At 35.3% G+C, this 15,777-nt stretch overlaps 1 protein-coding gene across 2 annotated transcripts; it reads left to right on the forward strand.

Moving 5' to 3' along the window:
- Positions 1 to 11,032: 11,032 nt before the first annotated feature.
- Positions 11,033 to 15,221, forward strand: LOC139851605 (glutathione gamma-glutamylcysteinyltransferase 1-like). 2 transcript variants are annotated; one of them, XM_071840687.1, is made up of 9 exons: positions 11,033 to 11,284; positions 11,608 to 11,764; positions 11,888 to 12,130; positions 12,249 to 12,408; positions 12,579 to 12,630; positions 12,753 to 12,980; positions 13,087 to 13,596; positions 14,307 to 14,360; positions 14,579 to 14,740. In XM_071840687.1, the coding sequence occupies exons 1-9, from the start codon at positions 11,207 to 11,209 to the stop codon at positions 14,597 to 14,599; spliced, it is 1,503 nt and encodes a 500-aa protein (XP_071696788.1). In that variant the 5' UTR covers positions 11,033 to 11,206; the 3' UTR covers positions 14,600 to 14,740. The 2 variants fall into 2 exon arrangements, with proteins under 2 accessions (XP_071696788.1, XP_071696787.1); XM_071840686.1 differs by having other exon boundaries at positions 11,034 to 11,284; positions 14,547 to 15,221.
- The last annotated feature ends 556 nt before the right edge of the window (positions 15,222 to 15,777 follow it).

The following is a 15,777-nucleotide window of genomic DNA, read 5'->3' on the forward strand; positions in this document are numbered from 1 at the left end:
AGAAATTCCAATCAACAGGGCCTCAATTTGAAAATCAAGTCTAGTTCATCTCGCAACAGTAAGAAGGAAGAGGCTAAACAGTTGATTTCGGAAAGCAGTATAAGGTTGGAGGAATTCGGTGCAAATCTTGGTCTAAAATGGACCAAGAAAGCGCTGTAAGTACTTCATCTTCTTCTATCGTATTTTTTCATTTAAATGAAGATTTTGTCATTAAATGTTCGTGGGTTTGGGTTCGGGAAAGAAAGTAAATTTGGTGATGTGCGTAAATTATGTATTGCGGAATGACCTTCCATTTTCGCACTTCAAGAATCAAAATGTCATGCTAAAGACGATAGTTGGTTTTTTGGGCTTTGGGGATCCAAGGATTGTGGTTTTTCTCAAAAAGAAATGGTCGGTAAATTGGGCGGTCAAATTATTATTTGGGACAAAAATATTTTCGAGGTGAATAGTGAGCTTATAAGTGAGTTTTTTATTGCAATTCGGGGTAAATGGAAAAACTCGGGCCATGAATCTATCATTATAAATGTATATGGACCGCATGATGATTTGAATAAAAAAAGGATGTGGGAATCTCTTGATATGTTGCTAGGTAGTACCGGGGTCTCTTGGGTTATTTGTGGAGACTTTAATGAAGTTAGGGATTGTTCAGAAAGATTAAATTGTGAATTCGTTGAAAACCGGGCCAAAATGTTCAATGACTTCATCGATAGAAATATGCTATTTGATATTCCAATGGGGGGAAGGAAATTCACTAGAGTTATTAATGATGGAGTTGAGATGAGCAAGTTAGATAGATTTCTTGTATCGAGTGACTTCCTTAGTTTGTAGACGGATTTAAAGGTCATTGCTTTAGATAGAAAGGTTTCGGATCATTATCCTATTATGATGTCGGATGGTGAAGTCAATTTTGGACCTAAACTGTTTAAAATCTTTGATGAATGGTTCTTGGTGGATGGTATTGGAGATGTAATTGCCGAATCCTGGAAAGGTACGATGGAAGGTAATCGAAAAGATTGTGTTTTCCGTAACAAGCTAAAAAGGTTAAAAGGGGATCTTAAATAGTGGAGCAAATCTCATTTTGGGAATCTTGATGTAGAAATTGAAAATGCAAAAAAGGTGGTGATGGATCTTGAACTCAAAGCGGAATCAGGTTTTTTTAAGTGTTGAGGATCACGAGAATTGGAGTGCGTCGAGAAAAACTTGGCTAGAAAAGGAAAAGGTAAAAACCGGAATGTTGAGACAAAAAGCACGGGTACGTTGGATGACCGATGGTGATCACAACTCACTACGAAGAAATTACAACAAAAATAATATCCGGGGTATTAATGTTAACGGCTCATGGTGTGAAGACCCGTCGATTATCAAAGATGAAGCGATTAATCATTTCAAGAAAATATTCGACGAGAGAGATATGGATCGTCCTAGCCTAGAGGGGCTGAATTATTCATCGATCTCAGAATTAGAAGCATCAAGCCTCGAAGTGCCATTCTCGAAGCCAAAATTTGGGAATCGATAAAGTGTTGTGGAAGTACTAAAGCCCCCGGGCCGAATGGTTTTAACTTGGGTTTTTTCAAAAAATATTGGCACATCATCAAAGAGGATCTAATCGAGGCTATTAATTGGTTTTGGGATCACAGTGAGTTTTCCAAGGGGTGCAACGCTTCGTTCGTATCGCTTATCCCTAAGAAAGTGGATCCATTGAATTTTGGAGATTACCGGTCGATTAGTCTTATTGGTAGCTACTACAAAATAATTGCGAAAATGTTATCTCTTAGGATTCGTAGAGTCGTGCCGCGCCTTGTGGGAATGAAACAAAGTGCCTTCCTTAGTGAGAGATTTATCCTAGATGGTGTCCTAGTGGCGAATGAAGTGGTTGATGATCTCAAGCGTAATAAAAAACATGGTCTTATTTTCAAAGTCGATTTCGAGAAAGCCTTTGATTCGATCAATTGGAACTATCTTCTAGAAGTTATGACTTGTATGGGTTTCGGGGTTAAATGGTAAAAGTGGATGGCATCTTGCTTACAATCAGCCTCAATTTCGATCTTAATTAATGGCTCCCCGACAGGTGAATTCCATCTAAGGCGGGGTGTTAGGCAAGGTGACCCCTTATCACCTTTTCTTTTCATTATCGCGTCGGAAGGCCTTAAGATTCTTACTAAAGTGGCGGTGGACAGAGGCATGTATAAAGGGGTTGAAGTTGGTAACGAGAAGGTTATTATTTCCCATTTACAATACGTGGATGACACGATTTTTTCGAGGAATGGAGTAAGCATAATGCTCGAAACTTAATGTATTTACTAGAATGTTTTGAAAGGGCTTCGGGTTTAAAGGTGAACTACAATAAAAGTCACATTTATGGGGTAGGTATTAGCAACTCAGAGGTGGAAGATCTTGCCACATGGTGTTCTTGTCAAGTGGGTAAGTTACCTTTTATGTATTTGGGTCTCCCTGTGGGTAATAAGATGAAGAAATTGAAAGATTGGTCCCCAGTTATCGAAAAGTTCAACAATCGGTTATCGGAGTGGAGAGCTAAAATGATTTCATTCGGTGGTCGTTTGACTCTTGTTATATCGGTTCTCTCTAGTTTACCGCTCTACTATTTCTCGCTTTTTCGTGCCCCTCCTTGTGTGCTAAAATGTCTAAAGAGTGTGAGACGTATTTTCTTTTGGGGTGGGTCGGGTTCAAACTCTAAAATGTCTTGGGTCAAATGGGAAACAATCCTTCTTCCTCACGAAGAAGGAGGCTTAAATATCATGTCACTCAAATGTAAAAATCTTGCCCTTCTTTGTAAGTGGTGGTGTGACGACCCGGAAATTTCTGACCAAATTTAAACTTTATCTTTAAATGATTTAATGTTTTTGACACGATAAGCAAAGTCTGTAATGTTGAGTCTCAAAGTTTTGGAACTATATTCATGTAATCAATTATTCTTTGACTATTCTCGAAGATTCACGAACAATATATATATATATATATATATATATATATATATATATATATATATATATATATATATATATATATGATTTCAAGTTATTTAGTAAACGATAGTAACATTCGATTATTGATTCGATTGATATTTAGATAAGTTAACTAAAACGTTTAAGATGAACCAGTAAAACACTAATTTACTACAGTATTTTCGAATTGCTACAGTACCCGAAAAGCTACAGTGTTTTTGAAAATCACTATTCGCTACAGTAAAAAACTTTGCTACAGTAAAACACTATTTCAAAATGAAAATGTATATATGTATATGTATATACTACGAGACGATGATTTATAGAAGCAAATAACCAAAACACTTAATTGATTAAAGCTACACTTCGTGTGACATAGTTTATCAATGATTAAGTTTAATTTTTGATAAAGGTACACGTAGTGTAACGAAAAGTACTAGTTTTCTAAGCGTACGAAAATGTATTCGAGAAACCGGAACCGGGACATAAGTCGAGTGACAACGTACGAGTCAACGGACCAAAAATTACAAGTCAACTATGCACGTGAATATAATATAATATATAATTAATTATTTAAATTATATATATTATATTAATATTTAAATATGTCGACAAGCTACACGATAAAACGAATCTGAGCTGGAAAAAGGGGCCATGCGATCGCATGGCCATTGTGCCTCAGACCCATGCGATCGTATGGAAGGCGGAGACAGGCCAAGTACTATAAATTCGAACGATTTCTGTTTTGTGATTCATTCTTCACTTCTATCGTCACAGTTGGTATCAGAGCGTTGGTCCTAGCGAACCAGGTCTTGCATGAGTGTGTCTAACTGATAGTTGTTAAGATGCATTAGTAAGTCTGGACTTCGACCGTGTCTGCATGTTAAAAGTTTTGCTTATCATTTCTTGTCGGAAATTACATGCTTATCATTCTTAAGTCTAGACACGTTTTCCTGCATTTATTGCATAAATAGTGTATAGACAAAAATTCATATCTTAGCATATCTGTTACTGTAAACTTTTCCTGACATCTTCCGAAAATTTCTCCGTGATTTATGGAATTTGGTATTATATATACATATGTAAATTATGTATTGAAGAATACCAAACTAAATTCTATAATCTAATTCATATCAAAAATCATCTCCCTAATTATACAAGATGGATCCCGTATCTAGTTCAAATTCCTTAAACTCCGACAGCTATTTCGATATGGATATTCACCTGAATTCCAAGACAGTGTAACTAGAATGGATCAATCAATCAGCCATCACCTATTCTGATGAATTGGAGATGGGTTCGTAGCCTGCTTAGTCATTGGAGACAAGAAGAAGGTGATCCCTTCCATCCACCACATTGCCCTCCTGGCGAAGAACCTGAAGCACTTACCGGCGAACCTGTTCGAGACACCATTTTCTCTCTCATTTCCAGAGTATCTCGTCACGATAATATACTATCTCAAATTCTGAATCTCATTCACCCGCCCGTCCGAACCGACAATCATCCCGGTGTAATAGAAGAAGTCAATGAGCTTCGCGCTCTGGTAGTGGCTTTGGAGAACATGGTACAAAGGTTACAAGCACCAGCAGCAGCACCGACAGCAACAGTACCACCATCAGCAACACCAACAGTACCATCACCACCACCAACAATAACATCTGCATCCCACACCTCAACATCACAATCTGTACCTCGAACAACAATGTCATACGCCCCATAGATACCAAGGAATACCAACAACAACAAACGATGAAGTATTAATTCATAACTTCATCGAAGAAATATTTTGCAGAGAATATGTAGTTTCTAAAAGTTTTAGAGATTATATATTCTAGTCCTAGTTGAAAACCAGATGAGATTAATATTATGTTAACTCATTAAATCCATGATTACATCTAAGGAAAATATATATGTAGGTATATTTTCATAAAGATTGTAATTAAGAAAAATCCTTTTGTACAAAACTATTAATGGTGAGAATATTTTAACGGGTAGGTAATACCTGAGAGATATATAAATTCACAATTAATATGTTACATTCTTCGGTTCTGATTTAACAAATCATCAACTATACTCACTACTTTCATAACGATATACATTCTTTCCTATAAATCAAAACACCCATTCGCATTCAAATTTGATTACATATTCTGATTTTGAAAAATCAGAATCCAAGCCAAGATTTAACAGAAAACATCATTCTTAGATCTCTACATCTTTCAAAGCTATACTTTGACTTCAAAACTGTGCAAGATCCTTTAGCATTGTAATTACCGAAAATAATCTTGCAAATCCCTTTTCAAAGTATTCAGTTTTATCACACTTCCAGCCAGTCAACTTAGATTTTTCAGATTAGCCTTATTGTAACCTTGACATATACGTTCTTGTTACCAGGGAACCTTTTATGTTCCACCACATTAGCAGTAAATTTACCAACAACTTCATTGATCCTTGACCTTTCGAAAAATCATTATACTCATTAAAACCCTATCATGTACTCATCCACATCTTGTAACAATAATTGCCATACCAACTACCGGGAATTAGCAATCAGTATTTCGAATTTCGCAGCAATTCTGTGCCAACAGTTATATATATACATATAATGTCTATCTCCTAGACTTACTTACTTTGAATGTGAAGCTTCTGAAAAAAATACCTCAAACTGCGAAACTAGTTCTTCGAATTTTGGAAAAATGCTGACGAAGCAGCAAAAACTGTAAACGACTTTAACAGTCGAAAGTTTGATGATAAAGAGTAGTGTGTTAGAAAAGCACAGAAAAAGAGAAAGTTTGGTACTGAAAAACGGATTGAGCAAATTATGAAGGAGGTTGTGGACAAATCACAAAGACTAAACCTGCCTTCAAAGAATCCAAATGATTCAGTATCTGCTGAAGTCATTAACGAATACCTTGCTCCTGACTCTAAACTATCACGAACAAATCTTCTTCATCATCCTTCGATATTAGAAATTCTAAGATATCATCATATCTTTCATTATAAATATCCTCGATATTTCTAAAGATATTTTCGTAACTATTATTATCTGAAATTATTCATTTCTTCACGCTATCTGTGTTATATCATAAAAGAAACTGTTTCAGTTTCTAAATTCTGAAAATTTCAAAAAATGGATATTTTTGAAGTAGTGTTGGGAACTGAAGCATGAGTTAGTATAATATAATGATACTTGATCAACGTGATTATATTACAGTAAGTCATGCTGAGTTTCTAATGGAACGTGATAAAGGTTCACAGATCATACCCTCATCATGAACTATGTTACATAACTCTTTCTTTCTATTTAACCTTTAAACTATCAAGAAAATATTTTCTTGATGATTCGGTCTTTTCCGGATATTCTGGTAATTTGACAAATCAAATCGTGCTATTACCTTTCCTTTCTGCTTTGTATATTATGATCATTCGAAACTTCATACCTATGAATTCTGGACCATTATTCGCTTGACCTGAAGTCGGGAAGGAAAAACGAATGCATGGAGCTCCTAAATATAAGGAAAAAATATAAAGCCTGACAACAACACATATATTACAAATCGTGTATATTAATGCGTATAGCAATATAAAGACACGGGAGAATGAAAAATACTATAACCCCAAGGTAGTGGTAGAAGAAAATAACTTCCTCTGGTGGTAGATGAAAAAGAAGAATGACAGATATGAAAGTTAGGAGTATATCAAGAATCAGAACTGGATGAAGCATTTCACAATCTTTTGGAAGTATGAAATGAGGAAGAAGATGTAGGAGTAGTGAAAATAATGAAACGGAAGTGATTAATTTATAGCAAAATAATAGACAGAGCAATCGAGGCAGATGACCGCATTTAATTAAAGAAGATCTTAATCTCCTTAATTCCCGAAGAATCAAATCTTATTTAGATTATGAAGATTTTCTATTCCTTAAATTCCAAAAAATCAATCGTTACTACGTCAAAAGATAAGACGAATCCCTAGTTTCTCATTTAAATCTTTTACGATAACTTCCCTCATACGCTTCGAGTAATTGGATTGTTTTATCCATATTATTCAACGGTGATAAAACTCTAATTATCAACTCATATTCTTCATGAAAACATTTTTATTGTTAGCCATGATGACCTCACTCAAATTTCGGGACGAAATTTCTTTAACGGGTAGGTACTCTGACGACCCAGAAATTTCTGACCAAATTTAAACTTTATCTTTAAATGATTTAATGTTTTCGACACGATAAGCAAAATCTGTAATGTTGAGTCTCAAAGTTTTGGAACTATATTCATGTAATCAATTATTCTTTGACTATTCTCGAAGATTCACGAACAATATATATATATATATATATATATATATATATATATATATATATATATATATATATATATATATATATGATTTCAAGTTATTTAGTAAACGATAGTAACATTCGATTATTGATTCGATTGATATTTAGATAACTTAACTAAAACGTTTAAGATGAACCAGTAAAACACTAATTTGTTACAGTATTTTCGAATTGCTACAGTACCCGAAAAGCTATAGTTTTTTTGAAAATCACTATTTGCTACAGTAAAAGACTTTGCTACAGTAACTTTGCTACATTAAAACACTATTTCAAAATGAAAATGTATATATGTATATGTATATACTACGAGACGATGATTTATAGAAGTAAATGACCAAAACACTCGAAAGTTTAAGATATACTTTGAGTGGTATAGTTTAGGGATAATTTAAGGCTATATTTTGACAAAGGTACGTGACACGAAATGTAAAATGCAAGTTTTCTAAATGTACGAAAGGACATTCAAAAAACCGGAACCGGGACATAAGTCGAGTGACGACGTACGACTTATCGGAACAAAAATTTCAAGTCAACTATGCATGTGAATTTAATATAATATATAATTAATTATATAAATTAAATATATTATATTTATAATTAATTAATATGTCGACAAACTAGAAGTTAAACGTTCCTGAGCTGGATTAATAGGCCAAGCGATCGCATGGCCAATGCTCATCAAACCCATGCGATCGCATGGGGGAGCTGGTGATAAAATGTGCTATAAAAGCACTCGATCTGGTTCCAGTTTTGTCAATCTATATCTCTCGATATCTCTCTCTATGTATATATTTATATATTATTATTATTATTATTATTATTATTATTATTATTATTATTAATCTTATCATTATTAGTAGTATTAGTATTATTATTATTTATACATAAAATACTACGACGAGGTCATGAGCATGACACTTTCAAAACTGGTTTTCAAATGGGATAGAGCTAAGAAAACTATGGGTTATAGCTATGGAGGTTATGGGTAATATTCATGGGTATTGTTCGCAAGTCAAACCTAGTGTTTATCATCTCTGTTGCGTCTACGTACTTTCCTGCAATATTGAATCACAATATTGATACGTTGAGATCTACGGTTATTTGGTATTCCAAGTTTCGGTTACATTTCGGTGAACGACTTTATGTGCTGCTAAGGTGAGTTTCATTTGCTCCCTTTTTAATTGCTTTTGCAATCTATATTTTTGGGCTGAGAATACATGCACTTTATTTTAAACGCAATGGATACAAGTACATACTAAATTCTACACCGAATTTGAACCGAAAATCCTTTAGCTTTGGTAACTAGTAACTGCCGGTTATAAGAACTTGTGGGCGCGAGTAGTTATAAATGGATCCATAGGGCTTGACATCCCCGTCTGTTCCAGGTATAGAAACCCTAGCCTGAACTATAAAACAGACGTATGCTATTTGAGTTTAGTACACGTTGGATTGCGTGTATTGTACATGTTGGTTGCATGTATGTTAAAACAGGGGTACTTATTATATATACGTTAAAGTTTAGTTACCAGGGTGCTCAATTTCTTAGAATATTTTGATAAACGTTTGTGGATGAAACAACTGAAATCTTGTGATCCACCTTTATGTACAGATTATGCAAAACATTAAAACTATGAACTCACCAACCTTTGTGTTGACACTTGTTAGCATGTTTATTCTCAGGTTCCCTAGAAGTCTTCCGCTGTTTGCTTATATGTTAGACAAGCTATGTGCATGGAGTCTTACATGACATATTTTACAAGAAAACGTTGAATTCACCAAATCATCACCATGTATCTTATTTTGACTGCATTGTCAACGGAAGTACTATTGTAAACTATTATTTACGGTGATTGTCTATATGTAGAAATCATCAGATGTCGAAAACCATTGATTTAAATATTCATTTATGGTGTGCCTTTTCAAAAGAATGCAATGTTTACAAAACGTATCATATAGAGGTCAAATACCTCGCAATGAAATCGATGAATGACGTGTTCGTCCATATGGATTTGGAGCGATCGTCACAGGTGGTGGAGGTTCAAAACCGAAACCAACACTTTGTGGGTCTCGGTGATTCGTAGCATTTATGGTTCTAATGGAGGACTTGTGATTGGTAACGGGCCTGCCCTTAACCCAAGCGCTAGTCTTTGGTCTTTTATTTGTGATGCAGAAAAACACGTTGATGGGCTAGGGATCCCCTTCTCTAGTTCATTTACTCGCGCAATTGGAAATGGAGCGGACACAATGTTTTGGGATGACACTTGGATCGGGAACGTTTGCTTCAAAGAAAGATTCAACAGGCTATTTTGACTTTCACTTGACAAAAAAGCAACAGTGCAAGAGATGGTTCATAACTCAAATGGTGGGCTGTCGGTTGGCTGTTCTTGGGCCCTTGAGCCCACTAGGCGAACTGCAGCAGAACTTCAAGAGTTGCGTGGGCTAATTCAGCCCATTAAGCTGGTTAGCGAAAAACAAGATGGGTGGCAGTGGGCACTAGACGAAAACAAGGGGTACACGGTTATGGTAATGTCCAAACTCATTGATAGTATCACATTGGTTCGTGAAAATTCGGCGGTAGAGACCTTGCGTAACAGATTAGTTCCAAAAAAAGTGGAGATCTTCATTTGGCGAGCGAGAAGGGGGCGCATTCCGGTTAGACTTGAACTAGACAAAAGGGGTATTGACTTACATAGCGTGAGATGTCCGGTTTGTGATGGGGGTATAGAGTCGGTTGAACACATTCTTTTTTCTTGCCAATTCGCTCAAGAGGTGTGGTTAAAAGTTCTAAATTGGTGGGGATACAATACGTCAATTTTCGGCTTCGGCGACATCTTTAATGGGACTTTTGGTTCGCTAGCTACAGACAACAAATTTTTTTTTTGTGGCAAGCGGTTTGTTGGATTGTTTGTTATTTGCTTTGGAAGAATCGTAATGAAAAGGTTTTCAAGAACAAAATTGGGGCGGTTCCTTCACTAATCTTGGAGATTCAAACCCTATCTTTCGACTGGCTTTCGAGGAGACAAAATCGACATAAGCTCGAGTGACATAATTGGTTTTCTAACTCCATATCGTGCTAGTTGCAATCTTTGCAACCTAATTCGTGTGTAGTTTTCTGTATTTTCTTGTTGTTTTTTAAGTGGCCAAAATGACACCTTTGTACTTATATCGTTGATTAATATAATTCCTACTTGCTTTTCAAAAAAAAAATCAGGTTCGTGAGAGGGCCTTTCAAGGTGATTATATGTCAAAACGGTAGTAGAGTAGTTTGAGCTAGATTTGAAACTCTACTAGTTCGAGCTCGACACGACTTGTGCCGAGCCGATTTTGGGTTTCTCATGTAAACCAATGAACTTTCTCGTCTCATTTATACATTTAGGCTCAAGTATGTTTTTTCAGGTATATTTATCTCTAGAATTTTTCTAAGGTGCAGCTTTTGAGATTGTCGTTAAAGAGCATTAATGTACTGTAGAAAGTGATTAACTTTACACATGTTTTTTTTTTTCCTTCTTTTTTTGCACTTTAACGAGTTAGAAAAAAATCTGTCATTATTGATTATTGATATTAAATTAAAATTTTATTTTAAATAAAATAAAATTTAATATTTCATACTCCGTAGTTAAAACGAAAGTCGGAGTTTGACACTTTGACTAACGATGTTGGAATTAGATAGATTGTGTACCCAATCATCCATTTTTCATTGTATAATCGTATCCGTTCGCCCCACTATTATCAATTACCAATCCATCCTATTTCTTCTTCCCAACGCAACTTCCTTTGTTTTTTTTTTAAACCGTTTGCTTCCGCGGGTTCCGTAACGAACCCTAGCCACCCAAATTCTTAATCCTTAAAACTCTATACGTATATTTAATAATAATAGTTTTTTTAATATTTTAATCAAATAATGGCTGCGATGGCAAGTATATACAGAAGAGTTCTTCCATCTCCGCCTGCTATTGATTTCGCGTCTTCTCAAGGAAAGGTTGAGCCTTTTTCTCGTTTTCACTTTCAAATTAGGGTTTTTCACTTCATTAGTTGCGATTAAATTATTAATTTACTCCTTTATGGCTTCTAATTTTGTCTTTATTGTAGTATTTTCCGATGTATGAATTGATTCATGGATGGATTATGTTTGATTGGATTATAAAATTAGGGTTTCCACTTTGTGTCATGATCATGATCATGATCTGATGGATGTATCTGAGTAATAAAAGGATGAAATTAATTAACTTTGGAGATGAATTTTTTATGGTCATAATTTGCACATTGCCTATACTCATGTATGTATTTGTTCTGAATTTTCAGCAATTGTTCATGGAAGCCACTCAAGGTGGAACCATGGAAGGTTTCTTTAAGCTGATATCCTACTTTCAGACGCAGTCCGAACCTGCGTATTGCGGATTAGCTACCCTCGCCATGGTCTTGAATGCCCTTTCTATTGATCCTGGTAGAAAGTGGAAAGGTATTTATATCTATATCTGTTACAGTGAGATTTAATTGTAGCAGAATGTGATAATAATTTTCATCAATTGACATGCAAAAAGCTGTAAATTTCATGTTGATATAAGCTATTAATTGCTTTCAGGTCCATGGAGGTGGTTTGATGAATCTATGCTGGATTGTTGTGAGCCTTTAGATAAGGTTAAAGCCAAAGGCATTTCGTTTGGGAAGGTTGTGTGTTTGGCTCATTGTGCTGGAGCAAAGGTTGAAGCTTTTCGCACAAATCAAAGTAATGTCGATGAATTTCGCAAGCATGTTATTGCGTGTTCTACATCTGATGATTGCCATGTGATCTCATCATATAACAGAGCAACCTTTAAACAGGCATGTAAATGTAATTACCATGTCTGTTTACATAAATTGGAGATTAGTTATCCCGACCAATGCTGTTGTGATTAAAGGAGCTGATGTTAGTGCTTTATTTTTGTTAATTTTATTGCAGACAGGTAGTGGTCATTTTTCACCTATTGGTGGTTATCATGCCGGAACGGATATGGCGTTAATTTTAGATGTCGCACGTTTTAAATATCCTCCTCACTGGGTCCCACTGAATTTACTCTGGGAAGCCATGGATACCGTGGACGAGGCTAGTGGATCTCGCAGAGGGTAATTTTATTTATTTATTTATTTATTTGAATTCTCTCTCATTTTTTGTTGTCTTGTTAACATGATAAAAGCACGTTGTGTAGTATAAAGGAGTCATCTTGATACATGATATTGCACGTAGTTTCTTGAATATGATTAATAAACTGATTTTTGGTATTATTATATTTCAGTTTCATGCTTGTATCCAGGCTTCAACGACCACCAGCATTACTTTATACCTTGGTACGTTCAAGCATTACTCATATGTGTTATGATGTGGCTTGTTTTAGATTTGTTTTTCTTGATTGTAAGTTATTAATTTAATCTTGAACTTGTTCTGGTCTTGTATTTTAACAATTTTGCAGAGTTGTAAGCATGATAGTTGGACTAATATTGCCAAGTACTTAGTTGATGATGTTCCAGTATTATTGAGTTCTACAAGTGTGAACAATGTGAAGGACGTTCTCTCAATCGTTTTTAATTCTCTTCCATTGAAATTTCTTGAATTTATCAAGTGGGTTGCAGAAGTTAGAAGAACAGAGGAGGGCGATCAAACATTAAGTCCAGAAGAGCAAGAAAGGCTTTCCATAAAGGTATTTTATTGCTATAGATGCAAAATGGGCGGGTTTGATAACCGGTCAAAATGGGTTGGTCAAGTAGGGCGGACCCGCTAATGCTTTGTATGGTGTTTCCATGTAGGGGGAGATTTTGAAACAAGTACAGGACACTGATCTATACAAGCACGTCACCGATTTCCTCTTCAGTGAGAAATCAGGGTGCCAGGGCCCACTGTGTTTGGGTCAACAAACCAGTTTGACTGATATAGCAGCCAGTGTATGTTGTCAGGGAGCATGGTTTTTGAAAGGAAATAGTGAAAACCCTAACGGGTTTTGTTGCGGGGAAGCACATGTATGTTGTATAAAAGCTAACGGTGACGTGCCCGTTACGGTTGTTTCTGGGACGGTTACGAACGGAATTGGTCAACAACATGTGGATATGTTGGTCCCTTCGTCTTCACAAAGTACAAGTGTATCTAGTTCTGGATTAACAAATTGTATTGGGAAACACCCGGCTAGCAACGATGTTCTTACGACACTTTTATTGGCTCTACCACCACAAACTTGGTCTGGAATTAAAGACGGTAATCTGTTGCAGGAAATTAATACAATTGTTTGTACGGACAATCTTCCTACTTTGCTTCAAGAAGAGGTACAGAACCACACTAAATTCTCATTCGTAGCTCTGCTAATCATGACTCGCGAGCTTAAGCACTTATTAGTAGTTGAGACTTGGTCTTATATCATTCGTCTCTTAGATGTTGATCTAGTGCGTTATTGCTTTACTTTGGGTGCGTTTGATTGCCTTCTATATGAATGGTTTCACACTGAATGCTGATGAACCGTTCAATATTCAATGCGTTTGTTATTTGACATATGAATGATAAATAATGTTAAGCCGTTCAGCCATTTATGCCAACTATTCAGAGTATATCTTCATTAAATTATATTTAGAACACTCATCAAATAACTATTTTCTTTTGTTTATTCATTTTAAAGGTTGATACATCAATTTTACATCATCTATAGACTTCATTCACATTGATTATCAAACAGGTTATTGTCGTTAAGAACTAAGCTCAATCAGAACCTTTGAATCATTCCGATTTTGAACCAGTCAACGTTTAGTTATTATGTTTTATTAAACTCACCCTTTGTGTGACTTGTATTAGGATCTTTCAGATTTTTGCAGTAGATGTAGAACGAAGTGAATGTGTTGAAGTAGTAAAAATACCTCTAGCATTGATACTCAAATTACTTGGCCTCCAAACTTTTTCAAAGTATTGGTATCCATGGCCCTATTGCCTTCATATAATGTGTTTGAAATGGTAAAGCTCTAATAAATATATCTTTAAATTGCAGATTATACACTTGCGTGGTCAGCTCTACGTTCTTAAGCGATGTAAAGATGATGAGGTAGAGGAAGATTTTTCTGCACCCTTCTCCTACCATCCTTCATAATAAGTATCCCCTGTATATTAAATTTTTTCTTGTAATAATATTGAATTATTGATCATAAAGCCCACTAAAACGGGTAGAATGATGCATGTTATAAATTTTAAATTACTTGTAAAATGCTATATCCATTCATCTCTGTTATAGGTCAAATATGAAGGAACAAATGATGATTTCAGGAATTCAGAACCGGTTATTGACAAGTCAAAGTTCATCCAACAAAGGTCAAACCTGCATAATCAAGGTGAGTTGTCATCATCGAGACAACGAGCACTTGATTGTTGCAGCAGACTTTCTGAGAGGTACGAAAGATCAGATCGACTATTGGGTGGGATCAAGAGCATTCTCACATGGCCTAAACCAATTGCTTATACATCCAACATTGGTTCAAGGTCTATATTTTCTGTAAATTATTTATCTCGTTAACAAAATCCGAACTTCGGTTTGCTAAAATGTTATTGTTCTTAGGCTGTGATCTTAGGTATTTTGTCCCAATATTCCACAAGGTAGCTCCCATTACTATTTAACTTTATTTATCTGTAATTAAAAGGAAATCAAATTCATCCTCACAACATTTTCTTGTTATAGTAGAGGAACAAAGTTTCATTATTAGCATTTTTTCCTTGTGTTTTTGGGTTAAGGATCATTCAAGTGTTCTCCGATGTTATATTTTTCGGGCCGGGATCATGAAAATGTTTTTCAATGTTCTGGTAAAACTATAGGTTGCTGTATCCAAGCAACCCGACATACATAATGGGCATCGAACAACCCGCGTTTAATTTCTGTTTGATTTATTTTGCACCATCTACATTTTCTAATGTGACAAGCTTGAATGATTTATACTATGAGGTTTGGCTATCTTGTGCCCTAAGGGCAGATGATAAGGATAATTAAATACTCGATGTTTCCTATATAACTCAAAGTTCATTTATTGAACTCATTTCATTTCCATTTATACATTACTATTAATTAAGATTCACATTAACTTTGTAAAATTATATTTCATTTAATGTGTGTATCATGTGCCCTTAGGCATTCTTTAATCAAACAGAAATTAAATAAACTAAATGACTCAAAAAATATTTTCAGCATTTGCGAAAATACTCCAAGATTGATTCAACCATGTGATAGCCTAAAAATTAAAATGATTTAACACTGGAAAACTTTAGCACAAATCAGAACACCTCAGGTTAAGTAGTCGGGTCCGTCTTGCGTTGTCCATTTGGTGTGTTTCCTTTCATTGTATTGTAATCAATTTTGTTTAGTTAGTTGGACTTTATGGTTTTTGAGTTGTTAGGAAGACTCGTTTATAGATAGTTGCTTTTTAGGTGCGAGCTTCCCCATTACACTCATCTTTTTGTAATCCTTGTTGAGGCCG

The sequence above is a fragment of the Rutidosis leptorrhynchoides genome, chromosome 6, assembly GCF_046630445.1.
Source record: "Rutidosis leptorrhynchoides isolate AG116_Rl617_1_P2 chromosome 6, CSIRO_AGI_Rlap_v1, whole genome shotgun sequence".
Classification (NCBI taxonomy): Eukaryota; Viridiplantae; Streptophyta; class Magnoliopsida; order Asterales; family Asteraceae; genus Rutidosis; species Rutidosis leptorrhynchoides.

Coding starts and splice junctions, on each gene's coding strand:
- LOC139851605 (XM_071840686.1), top strand. CDS start 11,207: ATGGCTGCGATGGCAAGTATATACAGAAGAGTTCTTCCATCTCCGCCT. Junction 12,409..12,578: donor GCTAGTGGATCTCGCAGAGG/GTAATTTTATTT, acceptor ATTATATTTCAG/TTTCATGCTTGTATCCAGGC. Junction 13,597..14,306: donor CTACTTTGCTTCAAGAAGAG/GTACAGAACCAC, acceptor TTTAAATTGCAG/ATTATACACTTGCGTGGTCA.